This window comes from Thamnophis sirtalis, unplaced genomic scaffold, assembly GCF_051295495.1.
Source record: "Thamnophis sirtalis isolate CommonGarterSnake01/CBP01778 unplaced genomic scaffold, rThaSir2_p1.2 scaffold_6, whole genome shotgun sequence".
In the NCBI taxonomy this organism is placed as follows: domain Eukaryota; kingdom Metazoa; phylum Chordata; class Lepidosauria; order Squamata; family Natricidae; genus Thamnophis; species Thamnophis sirtalis.
Window position 1 is genome coordinate 64,085,883 of NW_028261386.1, and position 17,076 is coordinate 64,102,958.

The 17,076-nt window shown below is 38.1% G+C and overlaps 1 protein-coding gene across 1 annotated transcript in view; it reads left to right on the forward strand.

Annotated features, from left to right (window-relative positions):
• SMYD3 (SET and MYND domain containing 3) overlaps nt 1-17,076 on the forward strand; it is a 326,898-nt gene that overhangs the window by 240,058 nt on the left and 69,764 nt on the right. The window contains exons 6-7 of the mRNA XM_087718002.1: nt 10,059-10,126; nt 13,660-13,762. Coding sequence (XP_087574128.1) covers nt 10,059-10,126; nt 13,660-13,762 — 171 coding nt within the window. The remainder of the gene's footprint in view (nt 1-10,058; nt 10,127-13,659; nt 13,763-17,076) is intronic.

Sequence of the window (17,076 nt, forward strand, 5' to 3'; positions counted from 1 at the left end):
GTTTCTATTAATATTTCATATTAGTGGTTGGCCACGGCAGCAGTCTTTTGGGACATTGGCAAAGAGGGCAGCTGTAATGTTGTACGATCTGGCTGTAAAGTGGCTCTCGTTTTATGAACCGCAAAACAGTGCTTATACCAGTAAGACATTTGGGTTTGTTCTTCAAAGATTATGTCTAGCCAGATGGTCAGAGAACAAGACTTTAAAGAGAAGTGGACTTTATTCCCCTATCTATCGTAGTACGCTATTATCTCCTTTAAATGTGCCATGTACTATATTCTGTTCTATGGTTGAAGTACTCAGGTTACACTTCTGTGTGTTGTCTCCCATAATTCTAAACTGCCGAACTACTAGTGTTAAATGCAATTGGACTTTAAACCTGATAAAAACAATATCTGGGTTGTTTTAACTATTTTGCGTGCTTTGTACAAGTTGTATGCACACTTGATGTAGAAGGTTGTATAAATTTGATAAATGTATTTTAAAGTTGAAAAAAAATGAACACACTCTCTAAGTATTTTATTGTATGTTGAAAAAAAAGTAGGAAATGAAAGTCCTTAATGAGTAAGCAAACAATGATACTAGAGATAGATTTTCTATTAATGATACCTTTGGAAATTTAGTAAGATCTAAAATTTTAAATCCCTAGATGTATATAAAGCAAATGGGCAAGTAGAAATAATGAGGAATCAAAAATAAAGAATCCAAGAGAGATGGCTATTTAACCCCACACGTTAAATCTCTGTACAATTCATTCTACTTTGAATATCTTCATAATCTCTGATAATTCCTGCTTTCTTCTCTGAATCTGTTCAGGACTTAGTACTCATAGTAGAGTCTGATCAAAGCAGAAAAGAATCAAACATTTATTTCTCATATTTTGTAAACTATACTTCAATTGTCATAAACTAAATATGTGTGTTTCTCTTTTGCAGTGCTTCACACTGCTAAATAATATTTAGTTTGTGATCAACTACCCTTTCAATACATTATTCATGTCCAAAAGAAAGTTGAATAAATCAAGGACTACATGGAATCTGTTATCTTTATTCTGTTATTTTTTATAATTCTAGTCAGCTTTAGACTTTTAATTCCCCTCTTCTCTCATACTCATTAACAGCTTTGTCCCACACTGAGAAATCTACCTTCTACATTATTGTACTTCTTACATCATCCTGTTGGCCATTTTACTGCTCTATTATTGATTTATTACTTTTCTCTCATACTTTACTACCTTCTTACCTTATTCTCTCTTGCTTCCTCCCCAAAGTCACCTGATTACTTTTCTCAGTGTCTTTTTTCAAGTGTCTAGATGTAATAATAACAGGGGACAGTTGCTGCCCATTTCCTTCTCATAAGTGATAGTCTTTCAGCTTTCATTCTTCTTCTGAAGGTCTCTGGAAATTCTTTCCCTTCACTTCTAGTCTCTGGTATTTCCCAACACTTTCTAGCATAGTCAAAGAATGAGAGTAAGAGTCCGTGTTCTCTTGCCTTAGCTTTTGTGGATTCCATTCAACTGCTTTTCACTTCCTTCATGAAGCCTATCTGAATCACATTTTCTCTAGCCCCTCAAAACACCATTCTTAGGTCTGCATAACAAAGTTGTTATGGACATCTCCAAATACCGAAGTCAGATATCTCTCGCTCCATCCAATTGTATTGTGATGAGGAATCCCAACCTACAACATTGCAAAATAACTGACAAAGGACTGACTGACTGATTGAATGACATAGATGAAGGTGAAATCATGATCTCATTTGGAGTCACAGCACTTTTCATTTCGATAGACCCAGAAGTGGCAAAAGAATCCATGACAGCACTACTTCACAGCACATCTGACCTAACCAAATACACCAAGATTGAAATAACCAGAATCATGGCCCTAATCAACCTTCACCTGACCACATACTCTCTGTTTACTGGACAAATAAATCAACAAATCATGGGAACATTAATGGAACCACCATTTTCAGGATGTGAGACTGTAACAAAACACCCTGAATCTACAGCACTCCCATGCATACAGCTCAAAGTTTGGATCTGGTACACAGATGATGCTTTTGTCATAATGAAGAAGGACCAATTAGAGAAAACACATGAAATTATCAATAAAATCTTGAAAGGAATAAAATCACAAGAGAAGAAAATAATAGCAGGCTCTATCCTCATCAGCAGAGGCAGTCAAATTAAAATATAAGTCTATGACAAAAGTAACCACACCCACCAAGTATTGCAGTGCCAAAGTAACTACCCACAAGAGAACTGTGTAAGAATACTATTTGAATAAACACAAACACACTGCAGCAACCTTGATTGTCGGAAAAAGGAAACAATGTCTTCCCACAAAATGGATACCCATGCAACTTTATCAAAAAGTGCCATACCGTCGGAAGATGCCATAATTAAAAAGATCTATGAATGTGCAGAAATGGACAGAATGACGGGTTGGTTGAGGGACAAAGGAGAAACGGAACATTATCTTAGCTGGAACTTATGGTATATGTGGGCGACAAGGATAATAGCAGGGACTTAAAACGGGGAAAGTTAAATAGCAGTTGTTAACAATGGGAACTAAAAGTGAACATGGGTATTGTAATAGATCCCTGAATTTTGTAACGAGAAGATGCGGCTTAGAGACCAAACAATGAGGAAGGGAAAAAAAAAGTTGGGCTGTGAAGGACTGTCACCACGGGGGGGGGGGAGGGGGGGTTGTATGTTTAACATTGTATTTGTATTTGTATGTTTTACTCTTAAAAAAATGTATAACCAATAAAGATTACTTTAAAAAAAAAGTGCCACTCAACCTACCATAGCAAAATCAACAAAAGCCATGAAAGATAACACTGCCATGCATCAAAAATATCTTAGAAACCACCAACAGACTATTACAATCACATCACCATAGCACACAAATCAAGACACCCTAAGTAAGCCAAAAGACCCAGCAGCCCCAGAAGAAAAAACAGGAGTCATCTGTAACATACAGTGTAGGACTGTAACAGCCACTATGTAGGACAAACAGGAAGAAGACTAGCAAAGCACATCCATAAACATCAATTAGCAGTTGGAAGACAGGATGAAACTACTTAATTTCACAACACATGGCCAGACTCAACCATAGTTTCAACTAAGAAACTGTGAGTATCCTAGATTAAGCTAAATCCAAAAACATCAGAGAATCAACCTGGCACTCAGACAAATTGGCCATCAACAAGCACAGAAATAAACAGCATCTACATACCACTCAAAAGAAACAATCAAAGGGAAAAAAAGACCAAAACTCCTCACCAACAATCAACATCCAGAAGAGCAGAGATTAATTCCAAGATTAACAGTGGACCAACAATCAAGATAACAATACCCCAATCAAGGAACTATGAATACTAAATAAAGGAATTAATTGTGAAAAAATGTCATTAACCTTAGCTTAAATATAATTCTCTTTAAAATAATCAGTGCAGAAACTCCTGCTTTGAATTATAATAGGAATTAAGTTTATACTGTAGGCCCGTGATGGCGAACCTATGGCACACATGCCACAGGTGGCTCGCGGAACCATTTGTCAGGGCACGCGAGGCATTAAGCTGTCAGCTGGCCAGTCTTCAATCTTCTTTTGAGGCCTTTTTTCCCCTCTGGAGGCTTCGGGAGCCTTCAGGAGGCTTTCCTAAAGGCTCCGGAGGGCAAAAAACAATCCCATGAGCAAACCGGAAGTCACTTCCAGGTTGCTCGTAGGGCCAATTTTAGCTCTCCGGAGCGTTCAGGAAGCTTCTCTGAAGGCTCCGGAGGGCAAAAGATGACCCCACGAGCAAACTGGAAGTCGGTTCCCAAACTTCCGGGTCACCCATAGGGCTGGTTTTTCATGCTCCAAAGGCTACAGGGAAGCTCCTGAAGCCTCCGGAGGGCCTCCAGGGGGCGGGGGAGGCTGTTTTCGCCCTCCCCAGTCTCCTATAAAGTCTCTAGAGCCTGGGGAGGGTGAAAAAGGTTACTAAAAAGTATAAAATATGTTTGCATGATAATGTTTATTACTGTATGTTACATGTCCTTCTCTGAATGATTCATTAATGAACTATAGCACAAAACACATTTTATAACAATGTGTATGTTCCCTAAGCATGAAGGAAAATGATTTAGTATTTTTTACTTCCCACAACAAACAAAATATTATATATTAGTATTAGACATGATGATGGTGGTTGATGATGATGATGATAGGCACAAGTATCTCTAGCTTGTTACTATGCATGTTAAATACATGTAAAAGGGAATTGAGAAACTCATCACCTACCATGTAAACATGAGCAGTAGATGTAACTACTAAAAAAGCAAAAGTTCAGGGTGCATTAATGGAAAGAGCCCAACTCATGAGAAGCAATTGTTCTATGTAGTCAGATCCCATTTAGAATACTGTGTCCAGTTTCAAGCACCACAATTAAAAAAGGACAGCAACAAATTAGAGCACATTCTAAGCGGGAAAGATCTCTCAGAATAGGACATTTTAAATAGTGAAAGCCTGGAACCTATGCCTATGAGGAAGGGCATCTTTATTAAAAAGACATTTGAGAGGGGAATATGATAGCATTTTAGAAATATCTGAAAAGCTATTACATAGAAAAGGAAGATGATTTATTCTATATTCCTCTAGAGCAGAGGTGTCAAATTCTATTTCATTGAGGGCTGCATCAGGAGGGGTGGGAGATGGGGGGCATGACCAGGGTGGCTATAGCCAGCTTGACATCACTTGTGTCAGTGACACCTGTGGTGCCCTGAATGCTCTGCCAGTGAAAATGGGCTGCTGAGCTATGTTTTTGAATGTGACAGCCTTCTGCAACCTTCTGCAGTGAAAATGGAGCTAGAGGGGGCGTGTGTGGCCCTCCCGAGCTCCATTTTCACTGGCAGAGGCACTGTGGGCCAATCCTTCACTGTTTCCAGGGCGGCCCTGTGGGCTAGATCTAAGCACCCTGCAGGCCAGATCCAGCCCTGGGCCTTGAGGTTGACACCCCTGCTCTAGAGAACAGGACCAGATGCAATGGAATAAAACTGCAAGAAAGGTTCATGATAGATTTCCAGATGAATCAGTGACTATACAGGGTGACAGCCAGTGGTTCAGACTGCCATAAGTTATGAGTTCTCGCTTACTAGAGATCTTCAGTCTATGGTTGGATAGTCATCTGCTATAGATGCTGTAGTCATGTGAGTCCTGCATTAAGGAAGTGGATAAATTAGATTAATTTCAAAATACATTTCACCTCAATAATACTATTGTATGAAATTAATAGAGAATCTTTTATCTGTTTTTTTTAAGGGTTAGATGCTAACCCTTATATAACTTATATAACATCTCTGGATTGCTTGCTTATCCTTAAATAGAGTAAAGGGGGGGGGGAATCTTTAACATGGCAAAAAAAAATCCCACAGATGGGGTAACATGTTATGATTGGGCTGCTTCAGCCAGCTATAAAAATTGCAGTTTTAGAAGCAATACCATAAGTAGTGTTATGCAAATTGTAAGAATACATTAATATCCGAGGTGCCTCACATGCTAATTAGCAGAATTTTCTTTTCTTTATCCACAGGAGGTATAAATCATTAATAACCCTTCTACTTCAGCCTCCCTTAATAGGTGGCACATTTGCATATCTACCTGGTAGTCCGACATTAAGTTCTAATCTTAACTTTAGCCATCTGCGTATGGATACACTATTCTCTCCTTTGACTTAAAAGATGGGAAGCACATAGATCGATATGCTTTCATTTGCTTATAGCAATGGCAATAGCACTTAGACTTATATACCACTTCATAGTGCTTTTACAGCCTTCTCTAAGCAGTTTACAGAGTCAGCATATCCTCATTTTACCCACCTTGAAAGGATGGAAGGCTGAGTCAACTTTGAGCTGGTGATACTGTATTTGAACTGCCAAACTGCAGCTAGCAGTAAGTTGAAGTAGCCTGCAGTACTGCACTCTAACCATTGTGCCACCTCGGCTCTTGCAACTGCTGCACCACCTTGCAACAAATCTTAGAACATAATTTAGTACACAAGTGATGTCAAAACTTTAATAGAATCTATAAGAGTATTGAGATCACAACCTGTCCTGTTCCTCCTGTGAATGTTATGGCGGAACAAATCTGACTTATCCATATCCAAAGCCCATTTTCTAAAGATCATGTTATAGTGAACTCAGGTTAAAAACATAGTTTCCATTCTTGGATTTTGTTGGCTATGTACATTTTACCTTGTTCATAAATTCACACGTGATTTGGGTATCTAGGCAATTCTTTTTTTAACTCTAGCCATGTAGACATATAAATCATGTCCATGTAATGAGAGGCAGCCAGGCAGCAAATATTAAATACAAATCCTTCCTCCTTTCTCTGCCTTGCAGCACAGGTTACACAAGAAAAGTAAGATCTTACCCAGTCAGTTATTTCCTGAAAACCATTTTTCTTTGCTCCCATGGCTTCTCTTGAGTTTTGCCTCCAGTAGTTGATTGAGATAAGATGGCAGTAGCTGCATACTTCTGTCTTATCTCCCTTGTTTGCATCCCCTAGGCACAATGGCAAAGGAGATTGGTTTGGGAAAGTAGATAGCTCTGCCAGAGTGTTTGGCTTCTTTCTTTCTTTTATTAATTAATTTTTATTAAAGAAATGTTTACAGAATAAAAACAATACAAATTTTAAAAAAGAAAATAAACAGAAAGAAAAGAAAAGAATTAGTAAATGAGAAAAAAATAAAATGAAAGAGAAAAGGAATAAATAGAAGGTTATAAAGGAGTGACCAGCAGTTATAAAGCATTTATATTTTATCCCCTCTCTAAGGTTAGATTGTGGCTCCCTTTTTTCATAGCCTATCTTTTGTAATCATCCAACTCATAAATCACAAGTTCATTTTTTAAAATTTTCAGCAAAAAGCTCATAAATAGTTTCCATTTGTTGGCAAATGTAGTTACTGAGAGCTTCTTTTTCTGATCAGTGAAGCAAGCAGGCACCTTATGATCTTACTCACTGAACGTTGCCCCTAGTGATGGTACTTTGGTGTGTATAGATTAATCAAATTAATCAAAGTGAATAAATTAGTGTATTGGGAAAATACTATGGACATAGTTTACTTAGAGTTCAGTAAGGCGTTTGACAAAGTAGACCACAGTTGCCTCCTTGGTAAGATAGAAAAAAATGTTGGAAAGACAGGATCACTACCAGACAGACTTAAAACAGGCTGACCAATCACACTCAGCGTGTAATTCTCAATGGAACTACATCTACGTGGAAGGAAGCATGAAGTGGAATACCTCAAAGTTTTGTCTTAGGCCCAGTACTCTTCATCACTTCATAAATGATTTGGATGCGGGGATAGAATGGGAACTCATCAAATTTGGAGATGACACCAAGCTGGGGGGAATTGCCAACATCTTAGAAGATAGACTGAAGATTCAGAAGAATCTTGACAGACTTTATTGTTGGGCTCTATCCAACAAGATGCAGTTCAGTGGTGAGAAAAGTAAGATCCTGCACCTAGGCAAGTAAAATCAAATGCACAGGTATAGAATAGGTGATACTTCGCTCAACAGTAGTGAAAGGAATCTCTGTGTCCTGGTGGACCACCACTAAGTATGAATCAGCAGTCTACTGCAGCTTCCAAAAAAGCCAATGCAATCCTAGGAAGCATCAACACAGGGTTAACACCAATATCACACAAAGTGATAGTACACTAGGGAGACCACACTTGGAATACTGTGTCAATACAAAATGCTGAGGTCCTAGAAAGAGTGCAGAGAAGAGCAACCAAGATGATAAGGAGTCTGGAGACTAAACTGTATGATGAATAGTTAATGAAACTAGGTATGTCTGGCCTATCAAAGAGAAGGATTAGGAGTGCCATGATAGCTGCATCCCAGCGCTTCAGAGGCTGTCTACAAAGGGGGTAACCCAGTCTCCAAAGAATCAGAGGGCAGGACAAGAATTAACAAGCTTTTCTGTAACAGCGTTGTTTCCTATGCCATCCATCTGGTAAACTCGCAAGATTCGTTTTTTTCGCCATGTACATGTATACATCCAAAGTAGACTGTTGTTTCTCTGTGTCATATAATATATGTGAGTATATGCATAATTTTGTATTTATTTATTTTGTCATGTTTATGTAGTGCATATTGGAGATGGTGACCCTTTGAGAGCTGTTTGCAATGAATTTTCATTTTAATGTATTAGTGTATTGATTAGTGTACATTCAAAGTGACAATAAAGTTAGTCTAAGTCTAAGAAGTAGAAGATCATCAAAGGGAGATCCAATCTAGAACTAAGGATGCATTTCCTGACACTAAAACAACTAGTCTCCAGAAGTTGTGGATGCTTTATAACTGGAGGTTTTGAACAACAGATTGGATAGCCATTTGTTTGGAATGGTATAGGATCTCCTGCTTGAGCAGGGGGTTGGACTAGAAAACCTCCAGGGTCCCTTCCAAGCCTGCTATTCTATGTTATTCTTTGTATCTCCCAATAAACAGAGGATAAGGCTTTCTACTGACAAAGTTGCTTCTTGGTTGGCCAAGCACAATTCTTCCCATTACATCCTCTAGAGGAATTATATGCAGACAGAGTGGAGCTTTCCAGCATTGCCATGCTTCCCTGGGTTTTATTTTTCTCTCTACAAGTGACCTCCTTTCAGACAAGCAAAGAGGCATGCACACAGGAGACAATCATCCTCTCTTCATTTCTCTTACTGTTAAAAAGAAACTAGGCTGTAGAAAAAGAGAATGCAGATAGCACCCTCTGCTCAGTGACTTGTCACCGCCATGTTTTTCTGTGTAAAGGATTGGTCATAGCAAGAACTGACATTTCATTCTCCCATTTCCTTCTGGGCAACAGCATGTAGGGATTCACCTCAGTGTATCAAATCTACCATAGTGTGCCATTCTGAGTGAGCATAAGAAACCCACAAAGAACAATCTTCCTCTATGTGGTCAGTCTCTCCGCCTACCATAAGGACTAAGCAGATGATGGTTATAATATTTCCAAATGCACATTTTCCTCCTCTTTCTGCCAGAGTAGCATCAACACAATATGTTTTTTGTCCAAGATAAAGGACAAGCTTTTGATTCCTATCATGCCACTGTGTGCTGGTTCAACCCTATTCAACTCTGCTGAGAGTATCATTGGATGTATTTATGTGTAGCAGGCTACTTTAAAGGAAGGATGAATAGGCCACCAACAACATTCAAACAACTACTACAGTGCTCCCCTCAAGGCTCCCTGGCATATTCTGCTTCTGTCAATCACTCCGTGCTAGCCTGCAGCATTTTATCTGCTTATGTATAATAATGATTTTGAAAAAATGAAGGTATATATTTTTTCACCTCTCCTTCTGGGTTTCTTTGGAATTTGAGAAAAAAAATGAAAACTTTTCTCCCATCTGCAATGAGCTGTTCATCTGTGTTCTGAACAGCAAAGTCAATATTTTTGTAACCAATATTTTTACTGCTTAAAATGAAAAAATCAGAGCTCACAAGTCTTGTCTGGAATTATGTTTCCAATAGCAGTCGGAGAAACATAATTAAGATGTATAGCTTTTATAAATGATAGGGATTGTCTGAATGGGTTAAACTAGTGACATACTAATTAATGCAATTTAAGAAGAAAACAGAGTGTGTTTGTGTATATGTATGTGTGCGTGTGTGTATACACTTATCCATTTAAATTAACTGCTGCCAAAGCATTTGAAATTACACTGAGGGCAGATTTTATTTTAATTTATGATTAATATAATTTTGCAAGCATTCATAAACTAAAAATATTTGTGTACTTTTTACATTAAAACTAATAAATTAATTTTCAGCATGTCAATGGAGACACTAGGATTTCTGTTTCTAACTGGATTATTATAAAATCCGTGTCTCTGCTTCATATATTGTAATATGAAAGGGTGTTATTTATGTTGGGAATAAATATTATTATTATTGGCTTTTGTCTTAGCTGCCTTCTCTTTAAACAATGCTTTCATTAGGTTAAGGCATTTCTACATTATTCTGATAAATCTAATCATAGATTTTAACTTTATTTTTACAGGTGACCAGTAACTGTTTCAGCATAAGCAATGGAGAAATGCAAGATGTTGCTGTTGGACTTTATCCCAGGTACAGTGGACAAGCATTACTTTTGTGGTTCTAATGGTATCAATCTTTTTTTCTCTGTGTCTCTCTCTCTCTTTCTCTCCAGCTCTCCAGCTGAAATGTCATGTTCTACAAATACATTAAGAAATTTAACTAATATAAAACTGAATGTATGGCACTACAGTCTCTGAATTGACAGCATGTAGTGAAAATGGGGGTATGATAATTTTGAGAGTAGATTGCGTATGTCAAATGAGGCAGAATTGCATAAAAGAAGTGTGCAAATCCCGAGCACAAGAGGGCTGAGGCCAGGGGTGAAATCCAGCAGGTTCTGACAGGTTCTGGAGAACCAGTAACGGAAATTTTGAGAGGAGAACCAGAAAATTTGAGGAGAACCAGCAAATACCACCTCTGACTGGCCCCAGAGTGGGATGGGAATGGAGATTTTGCAGTATCCTTCCCCTGCCATGCCCACCAAGCCATGCCCACAGAACCGGTAGTAAAAAAAAATGAATTTCACCTCTGGCTAAGGCCAAGATAGAAAATGACCACTAGAGCAAAAGTTGGTCAACCCAGTGAAAACCTCAACCTTCATTTTGTTTGCCACTTTGGCTGATTTTGGTTTTATATTACGATCCAGCTATTCTGACAGTGAATGAGAAAAGCTTTTCACCAGAGACTGCTCCTGTTTACCCTTGACTGGCATGATCAGGTTGCAGTCTAAAATCTCTAATTTAATGATATTAATTACAATTAATAAAATTACTCCCCACATATTCCTTTACATTAGAAATTACAAATGCATGGCAAATTTTGGAAAGGCAATCAAATCTATATACTTTCCTTTGATTTTGACTTTCAGTTGCCTTTTTCTTCTGGAGCAGTTTCTTTCTTTCTTGTCAATCATGTCCAATTTTTGGAGATTACCTGGACAAGTCCATGGAGTTTTCTTGGCAAGGTTTTTCAGAAGTGATTTGCCATTGTCTCCTTCCTAAGGTTGAAAGAAAGTAACTGGCCCAAGTCACCCACCTGGCTTTGTACACAAGGCTGGACTAGAACTCATGGTCTTCTGGTTTCTAGCCTGATGTCTTAATCCCTAAACCAAACTAGCTCTTTTTGCAGTATTAAATAGTATATTTTTCCCTATGTTCAGCTGCATTCTATTCCAGAAATTTAGAGATTTCCAGGAAGCATGGCTACAGCTCATTCAGCAGCGCTTTATAACTGTTTAGCAGCTATAAAGAGTTCTGGATGAAGAAGCCAGACTGTCTACTCATGCTCTGTTGAGCTTCTACTAATAGATAACAAGAAGAGTCGAATAGCTGTTTCTTTTTGTCAGGCTCCCGTAGTAATGGGAGGCAGCAACAGTTTTTCTCAGCTTTTTGGAAAGGCTTCAGGATAGGCTAAAGCAGAAAGAGTTGCAGCAGGGGTGGGTTGCTGCCAGTTTTCCTACCAATTCACAACCTGCACGCACATGCGCTGTTCAATGTAAATTGTTTTTCGCTCATGTGCAGAACAATTTACAGTGAACTGCACATGCGCAGTCACTAAAAATCAAAATGGTGGCGGCGAAGGAACCGGTTTGGGGGCATGGTAGGCCTGGATCACTGCCAATTCTGCAACCCAAGCCTGAAGAACACTATCAGTTCGGCTAAACTGGCCTGAACTGGGAGCAACCCACCTCTGGGTTGCAGATAGGGGCCTATGGGCTGAAAATATAATGAAAGCAGCAGCAATGTAAGGAAGCATCCACAGATGTGGAGAAAGAAAGAGAGCTCAAAATGAAGCACCTGGCAAATAAAAGAGATTATCTGGGAGAATCACTCTGATGAATAAAAATTGAACACCTTCCTTCTACCTTATATTCTGCAACAGTAATATTCTGGCCTCTGAGGTCCTAGAAATTGTAATTTTCCAGGATGCCTGAGTTCTTCTAATAAATGTTGCATGTCCTGAAATGCATTTTTCCAGAATCCCTTAGGACTTATTATGCTGCTGATCAACCTTTCTCTGGATTTCCCCAAAATCACTACTGACAGTTGAAAATGAATGGGACAACTAAGAAATATACCACTCTTATTTTTGACTTTGAGCGGAGGCAGTAAAACCCCAATGGTCTTATGATGATATTAGGACAATGGGAAAAATTAAATTTTTGAATTGCAATCAGAGAAAGAAAGGGGGGAAAACTATTCCCTTATTCACATTTTACAATTCAGATCCAGATTTTAAATATAATTTCAATATCCATTATCAAACAGCTAGCTTTACTATTCTTGTGTTTATTGTTTTTATTTATTTATGTATCCAATTTCTATAGCTTCCCATCTCAGTCAATGATCCTGGGAAACTTTCAATTATAAAAAAATAAAAATGAGGTCTCCTTTATGCTCTCTGAGCTTGGCTGTTTTCTTGCAGCTGTTTTATTACCCAAAATAGGCAACATCATCAGTACTAGTAATGAGTGGGGTTTGGTCACAAGTTATATTCTAGTGCTCTGCTCTGTCATTGTTGGTGGGAATGGTCCTGTTGATTCTTAGGTTTGACTGTTTATTGTTAGCTTTGGCAGTTCCTTAATTGGGGGTATTGTTTGTTTCTTAATTGTTGGTCAAATGTTAATCTTGGTGTTAATCCATGCTTATCTGGGTGTTGATTGATGGAAAGGTGTCCTGGTACTTTGGTTGGTTGATTGTTTGTTTTTTTAATGGTGTGCGGAATTTGTCTATGTGCCTGTTGTTGGCCAGTTTGTCAGAGTACCAGGCTTCTAGGAGTTCTGTAACATTTTGGACTTGGCTTCATCTAGGATAGTCACAGTTTTCCAGTTGAAACCACAGTTAATCCTCTCCATTGTGTTGTGAAATTAAGAAGTTTGCATCATGTCTTCTGACAGCTAGTTGATGTTCACAGATGTGCTGCTAATCTTCTGTCTGTCTGTCCTACATAGTGATTTTTGCAGTCATTACACCAGAGGTGTCAAACTTACATCGTCACGACGGCATCAGATGACGTATTGGGACTTTTTTCATTTTTGCTAAACCGGGCATGGGCATGGGCATGGCCAGCACATGACGCATCCAGCCCAAGGGCCAGGAGTTTGACAGCCCTGCCTTACACTCTTTGTTGTAGAAGTCTATCCATGTGTTTTCATCTAGAAACAAAAGGCATCAAGCCCATTCTATCCGATAGAATGAACAAAAAATCCACAATGATTTGTGGCTTATATTTTATGATGAAGATAATTGGAATTCTTTCTTAACAACTTCTATAGTTTATTTATATTTAAAATGTAGTTAAATTTATTGACATTTAAATTTTATTTAGTAGAGACCTGGATGTAGAGATATCTCTGCCTTGTGTTGTGATAATTTTATTGTGCTTCTTTTATGCTTTTCTTTATTGTTTACTTAAGGTGGGCAACCTCGTGAATCAATCAATCTTTGAGTCCCTCCCTATGCAATTTTTATATCAACCTGAGAGATACTAAGCTAGATAGATTTGTAGAATAAATACTTTCCTGTATATCTATTCCTTACCTGGATTTTGTTTTTCTTCATTAGCATGTCCTTGTTGAACAACAGTTGTGATCCTAATTGTGTGGTCATCTTTGAGGGTCCCCAACTCCACCTTCGGTCCGTTCGGGAAATGCAATTGGGAGAAGAGGTAATTAATTTGTTGCTTCTTCCATCCCAGAAACCTGCAGATTGAATATCTTGATAATATCTTGATGTTATTTTTATTTCATAGCTTTCAGGAACAACATAACAAAATAAATCTTTTCTTCAAATAGTATGCTCCCCTCATCATTGCAGTGATGCTTATAAACAAAACCAAAGAAAAACTACATGTGGGTGGAATTCAACATGCAGTAAATCACTTCCACTGTAAGCATTTGTCAGACTAAAGCCATGTTGAAGCAGTAAACCTTTCCTGCAAGGAACGTATGAGGCAAAAGTTGTTTTCTCGTACATTTTATTTAGAAAGAATTACCCTTCTAAATGATTTGTGTTTTTGTCAGAGAATTTTTCACACCATTTTCTTTTCCTTTTTTAAAAGATAGTCATATCGAATGACCTGATTTTATGAACAAAATACAATATGGTGTCTGTTTCTCTCCCTGTGTGTGTCTCTTTCTCTGTGTTATCTGGCAGCCTGTTTCTAATTAAGAGGCTCCTTGAGTTTCAAATCTAATCCAAATTATACTGAAACAATTATACCACCTTAATCCAGCAGCATTATAAAACTTCATTTTTTCTCTGGCTTTTTTTTCTATATTCCTCTCCAGTGTTAGCTTTGGCAAGAGGGAAAAGAGGCAAAGAATATAATGTAGGGACAGAAATCATTGGTTACTTTGAGATAGGATTAAATTTACAGGTAATTTTGCTGATTTTATAGTTCTACAGTTCTGTTCATTTTAGAAAGCAGCTTATCGGAATCTCTTGATGTGCTGGATTAAAGTTCCTGTAGCAGGTAGAGGAAGACTGGTATATCGGCATTTTTAGCATATACTGTTCATATATATATAGCTAAAAATAATTAGATTATACTGTAAAGCTTGAGAATTTCAAAGCTAACAGCGTAGAATTAAAACCTATTAAATAAAGCTTGTCACATTTCATACCTTTAAATGAATAGTCTCTTTGAATCATCAGAGCTGACAGCCTCATACAAGAAGTTCACCACCAAACCACTTATGATTAACCCTTTTCTAGCAAGAAAAGTGCCATCATTTAAAAAAAAAAACATAAGACCTAAAGCAGACCCTGGCAGCATTCTATTTTATAAAATTGAATCATATTAGCACTGCAAATAATTTCCTGGTCTTCTCAAGAAATGGACCTCACAACAGAAATATTTATGAAGGATGATAGTAGTTGATTTCCTAAGTTGTAAGCATACAATTAACAACTTTAATCAGGATTTTATTCACCTATAAAAGAGTGGGCAATCTGTGACCTCAGAAGCATTTGGTCTTCAGCCTAATTAGAGAATATTTTTCTCATAATATATTCAGTCCTCTGACAAAAGTAATCCATAGGGGATTTAATAATCCCCTAAACTCGGCTGAAAATGTTACCTAGTCTGATAACGAAATGTTCTGAAATCAGGCCACAATCTCAGAATATGAACCTCCACCCTCAAAGTAATCTATTTGGCCATCAGCAACTAACTGAATAAAGAGTGGTAAATATAAAGAAGGTGCTTTGGAGAAAGGGAGAGGGAAATGATCATTTTACTTCTGGCTCTATTCAGTAGTAGCTATACCAGTGGTGGGATTAAAAAAAATGACTACCAGTTCTGTGGGTGTGGCTTGGTGGGCGTGGTGTGGCTTTGTAAGCCTGGCAGGGGAAGGATACTGTAAAATCTCCATTCCCACCCCACTCCAGGGGAAGGTTACTGCAAAATCTCCCTTCCCTCTTGATCATCTGGGACTTGGGAGGCAGAGACTAGATGGGGCGGAGCCAGTCAGTAGTAGTTTTTACCCATTCTTTGAACTACTCAAAATTTCTACTACCAGTTCTCCAGAACTGGTCAGAGCCTGCTGAATACCACCTCTGAGCTATACCATGCCTAGTATGTAACCCCAGTAGTTTATGGGGGTTGTTGACAGCCCATTCTGACCTAGAGTGTTATGATTGGTAGTCACAAATCACTAGTTTTAGGTAAGTTTCATTCAAACATAGTACTTAGTTAAACCTTGCACTACACTGTTGTGAGATGGGCAGCTCTATAAATCATTTAACCAAATAAATAAATCATTAAAGAAGTAGAACACATAAATGGAATGAGATGTTATTAACATAAAATGTTGTTCTTCATCCTGAGTTCATTTGAATATAAAACTAACCTGTAGTTTATCATTAGATGAGAAAAACTGGGGTATTCTCCTATAGTATAAAAATTGTGACTAAAAGCATTTTTACCCACCCATAATTTAGTGTTGTGTCCAAATCTCAGGAATCTGTGTTTAATTGTCATTTGGGAAAGGTGGAGAATACATTCATTTTGCATTGGCACCAGGGGTGGGTTCCTCCCAGTTCTAACCTCTTCTATAGAAGAGGATCCACAAATCTACAGTGCCATTTAGAACCGGTTCTAGCTCCCTCCCCCTGCCCATCCGCACATCATCAAGATGAAGAGCGAGAATAGGAATTCTGGGAGTTGAAGTCCACAAGTCTTTAAGCTATCAAGTTTGAACACCCCTGGGGATTTTTTTCTAAAGGGTTAGAGGTACAAGGGTCTTGTAACTTGACAGCTTTAAGACTTGCACACTTCAATGCCAGAGTTTCTGAGCCAACATTTTGGTTGCTAAGCAAGAGCGTTGTTAAGTGAGTTTCATGACATTTTACAAGTTGGCCATGCCCACCTAGTCACATGGCTGGCAAGCCACTCCCACTCGGTCACATGGCCAGCAAGCCACTCCCACCCAGTCACATGGCTGGCAAGCCACTCCCACAAAGCAGGCCCTATCTACAGAAGAGATTCTAAAAAAATTGGAAACCCACCACTGATTTGCATCTACCAAATATATAGAATAATTGGAATACATACACACTTGCATACACTCTAAATTTTGCATAAATATGCACAACCTTTTGTTAACCTTTATCACAGTTTGAGGTTAAACATGAAGGTTAATTGAAAGAAAGTGTAAGTCTCCAATGTCATTACAGATGCACCAGAAGAGGAAAAGTGAAATAAGTTTATAAGACTCAAGATGCACTATCTACTATAACAATGGACCAAGTATAAACTAAAGATAAGCATGGATTTGCAACTCATTTTCTGCTTACAGTTCAGCTTATGGGTCAGTTTAGTTTAACAGACAACAATGGTCACAGTTCTTTGTGGGTGAGAAGATATTTGAACCGTCCTTTATCTTTCTCGTTCTAATTGGACACTTGCCTCTGAACATGCTTGATTTTTCTTTGTATCACAAATATATGTTCCAGAAGTCACATTTCAATCTCTAAAGT